Here is a 4,033-nt window from a genome sequence, read left to right as displayed (position 1 = left end):
AGGGTTGCGATCCCGTGGCCGGTCCCGGTCCGGTACGGGCGCGACACTGAGGGTTGCGATCCATTGCCGGTCACGAAAAAAGACAAAAAAAAAAGGAAAAAAAAAAAAAGAACCCCATGGAAGGGACTTAATCAGGGAGCTGCTTGGTCTCATCAGCATCTAGAGACCCCGCTGGCTGCAGGGCGGAGGATGTCTCTGAGTGTGGGGGAGCTGAGTCTGGAGGCAGAGGGTGCACCTTAGAAGACAGTTGCAATAGCCCAGCAGAGGGATGGCCAGGGGGGTTTCTAGGGTGGGAGAGGGTGGGAGAGGATTGAGGACTATGTAAGAGATTAATCAGAAAACCCTGTTTTTCACTGGATATGAGGAATATAGGAGCAGATAGCCCTTAAGTGGTTCCTTGCAGAAGAATAGGTAAGATTTAGAGCTAGTGAGCTCGTGTACATAAAATATTTGGAACAAGATTGAAACATTACACTGAGGTGATGCCATTATCATACTTTTAATCCTTTGTCTGCTACACATTACCAGTGTCAATTTTTTTTGTGTGTGTGTGTGTGTGTGTGTGACCGGTAAGGGGATCACAACCTTTGGCTTGGTGTCGTCCGCACTGTAGGTGATGCCATTATCATACTTTTAATCCTTTGTCTGCTACACATTACCAGTGTCAATTTTGACCTTATCCCACCCCAATCTCGTGTTGGGGTGTTATTGGGTTTTTTTTATTGTTTGTGTTTGGCCTCCTAAGACCTCTGAACTCTTTGCCCTCTGCCTGTCTGTGTTGCAGGAGGGAGCTTTCCTATTTTGGGGTGAAGGTGGCTATAATTGAGCCTGGTTTCTTCAAGACTACTGTGATCAATAGTGAAATATTCGTACAGAACCTTAAGGAGCTGTGGGACCGCCGGGCCAGCTCAGAGGTCAAGCAGATCTATGACGAGAAGTTTGTGGCATCCTGTGAGTAAGCTTTGGACCCTTGGGAGAGAAGCAAATACTTGTTTGGTATCCTTAGTGCCTCCAGTAATATTAGAGTCCATCCTCCAGGCTCTGCCTACCCCACATAGTAGGGAGATTCAACCCCATTCCCATGGTGCTGTGTGATCAACTGGTCACCTACAACAAGGGTGCAGGCTTATGAGGACATGTGCCACTGTTTCATCCCAGCCCCTTATATTTTGAAGAACAGAGTGAAGCCAGAGGGTGAAGACACTGGTGGACTCATTCAAGCTGGCATTAGAGACAGCTGGTATTCTGTGTTAAGATTTCTAGTGTTGGCAGAGACCCCCAATTAACGCAGCCCAGATAATCCGAGGAAGAGAGGCAGAGGTGGCTTAGTGTAGAACAGTTTTTCCATGGGTAAGGGTAAGGCACTCCCCAGAAATGGATGGATTGTATTTGGGGCATGGCTTTTGGGATAGGGGACATGCCTTCTTAGTGAGTCTTTTCCCCCTACGTTGATCTTAAAGCAGGAGTGGTGTGTGGTGGAGGCATACCTGGGTTGTTTCTCATTCTGTATAGACATGAAAACAATTAAATTAAAGGAACAAAAGTGCTCACAGGATCTGTCCTTGGTGACGAACTGCATGGAGCATGCACTGACCGCCTGCCACCCCCGCACCCGATACTCAGCAGGCTGGGATGCAAAGCTTTTCTACCTCCCCATGAGCTACCTGCCCACCTTCCTGGTGGATGCCATAGTCTACTGGAATTCCCCAAGGCCAGCCAAGGTCCTGTGAAGCCAAGACTGGAGAGCATGGTGGGTGGAGTTGGAGTGTTGTGTGAGGGAGGGGAATCATCAGGGGAAGGGAAGAAGGGTGGGGGGAGCTTCATATCACCAGGGCACCTATCCTATCTTCTTCCTTTTTCCTCCAAAGGATTCTCCTGAGATACTACTCAACACTCTGGAGATATTAGGAGGAAAGAGCCAAGGAACTCTGCTGAGGAACAAAACCCAACAGCACTCTTTGGTGCTCTGTTGACTTGGGCGGCCAGTCATGGCCCTGTTCCTCCTGGCCTACCTCTCACCCCAAGGAATGCACGCAGTTGGGAGGGTGTGAGTAGAAGGAGGCTCAGCCCACACCTGCTCTGCCTCCTGCCCATCTCCTCAGGGTGTGCCTTGGCCTGGCCAGTCCACACCCTCTGTCTGAATGGAAATGGACTGGAGGAGGTGAGGGCACCCTCCTCTGAAGGTACCTCTGCCCATGGGATGAAGTGGGAAGGGAGACCACCGGTGTGACCCCTCAGGCCCCAGGCACCAGCTCAGCAGGCATTGGCTGGGAGGTAGTGTCTTCAGTAGGGATCCTGGCAGAGGACACATAAACCCTTTGTGATTTCACTTTAAACCATGCTTTTTTTTTTTTTTTTTTTTGGCTTATTTTTGTTTTGGAATAAAAGCTGAAAAATTCACGCATGCACAGTGATTTCAACTATGTCCTTGGGGAATGGCGGCATTCAGCCTATGGAGGAAGAGACAGGTGTTTTCATGGAGGTCATGGGATGAGAGGAATGACTTGAGAAAGGATTTGAAAAGGGAAGTTGGATTTTCCCTGCCCTCTCACAGCCATTCCTGCCACAGAAGTGAGGAGAATTGTTTCCTTTCCAGGATATATCAGGGAGCCTGGGGTCACAGGCTTAGACACGGGGATGGACAAACAGAAGTTGATGAGGGAGAGATAGAGTCCCACATGCCTGCCCTGGTGGACGTCAAGTCTTTCTTCCCTCACCAGCCACCTCCCTGTGGCCCTCAGCCACTGTCTCCTCTTTTAGTCATTGCACTTGCAAGCCCTGCCATCCCTCAGGACTCCAGAGCCAGATCCCCTCCCTGCAACAACCTTCCAGTGGCATGGAGTGAGAGTCCCTTCTGGACCCCAGTCTTCCATTTTCTGCTAACCTGTATTGAGCACTTACTGTTTGCTGGGGAAGAATCCGTTGGAATTTCCCAGTGCTTCCTGCGACCTAGCTATGAATGTCATCAGTATTCTGATGATGTTCTCAAATGTGGACTCAAGAGAAAGCATTTGCACAAATTGGTATAGATTTTGAGGCTATGTACAAATTGGAGTCAGGAGCTACCTCCCCAGGTCTTATGGGTCACATGTGACCCCCAAAAGATCATGTACTGGAGAAATGATTTCCATTGTAACAGTGTTAAGAGGTAGCGAAATCCAATTATGATATTTTAAAGGTGGGGTCTTTGAGAGGTGATTGGATCATGAGGACTGTGCCCTCATGAAATGATTAATTCATTTATGAAAAAGAGTTATCATGGACATGGGTCTGATGACTTTATAAAGAGAGTGAGCGACATTACCTCTCTGGCTCAGCGCATTGTTGCCACACGATCCCCCTGGGTTGCTGTAGAGAGTTGCTCCTCCAGGAAGAAGGCCCTCACCAGATGCACCCCATGGACCATTGACTTTCCTGTTGCCAAGACTGTAAGAAATAAATTCTATTTCTTTATAAGTTACCCAGTTTCAAGTATTCAGTTATAAGCAACAATAACAGACTAATACTTAAGTATCTTAGTTTTTTTCCCCTTAGTAAAAAAATCGAGGATATAGAGCTTTTCAGGAAACTTGTGCTGTTAAACAAGTGAGCAATTGTTATGGTAACAGAGAGTGAGATCAGATTCATTGGAAAAAATGAGGTAAGTGTTTGGTGTTGGGCTTGTCAGTGCTGAAAATACAAGGATTGCAGGAAGTGCCCTCAAGAAGCTTGGATCCTTCAAAGGTCTAGTGTCAATCCACTGAGCAGCAGCAATCATGTTGCCCCACCCCAAAGTACAGGAAGAGCTTCCTATTCAATCTGAAGCCTCCAGACTTTTATAAGACCAGACACACACACACACACACAAACACAAACTAAATCGACATAAAAATTTACCCATTCACTGTATAGCCTTGAGGGGTAGGTGTGTTCAGGAGGTGTGGACTCATACCCAGAAGTCTGCTCCAGAGTGTCAGAGAGCTGTGAGTGCACAAACCCCTGGCTCCCCTTTGCTGGCTCCACCCTGGATCTTTGGCCAAAAGCATAAACTGTG

The 4,033-nt window shown here is 47.9% G+C and overlaps 1 protein-coding gene across 1 annotated transcript in view; it reads left to right on the top strand.

Annotated features, from left to right (window-relative positions):
- RDH16 (retinol dehydrogenase 16 (all-trans)) overlaps window positions 1-2,362 on the top strand; it is a 5,753-nt gene extending 3,391 nt beyond the window's left edge. Inside the window, exons 3-5 of the mRNA XM_008575499.1 lie at window positions 785-951; window positions 1,513-1,750; window positions 1,869-2,362. Of these exons, the coding sequence (XP_008573721.1) occupies window positions 785-951; window positions 1,513-1,730 (385 nt within the window). The 3' untranslated portion in view covers window positions 1,731-1,750; window positions 1,869-2,362. The remainder of the gene's footprint in view (window positions 1-784; window positions 952-1,512; window positions 1,751-1,868) is intronic.
- Window positions 2,363-4,033: the final 1,671 nt, after the last annotated feature.

Source organism: Galeopterus variegatus, unplaced genomic scaffold (assembly GCF_000696425.1).
Source record: "Galeopterus variegatus unplaced genomic scaffold, G_variegatus-3.0.2 Scaffold1199, whole genome shotgun sequence".
Classification (NCBI taxonomy): domain Eukaryota; kingdom Metazoa; phylum Chordata; class Mammalia; order Dermoptera; family Cynocephalidae; genus Galeopterus; species Galeopterus variegatus.
The sequence above is the reverse complement of the archived record's forward strand: the minus strand, read 5'-3'. Positions and strand labels throughout refer to the sequence as shown.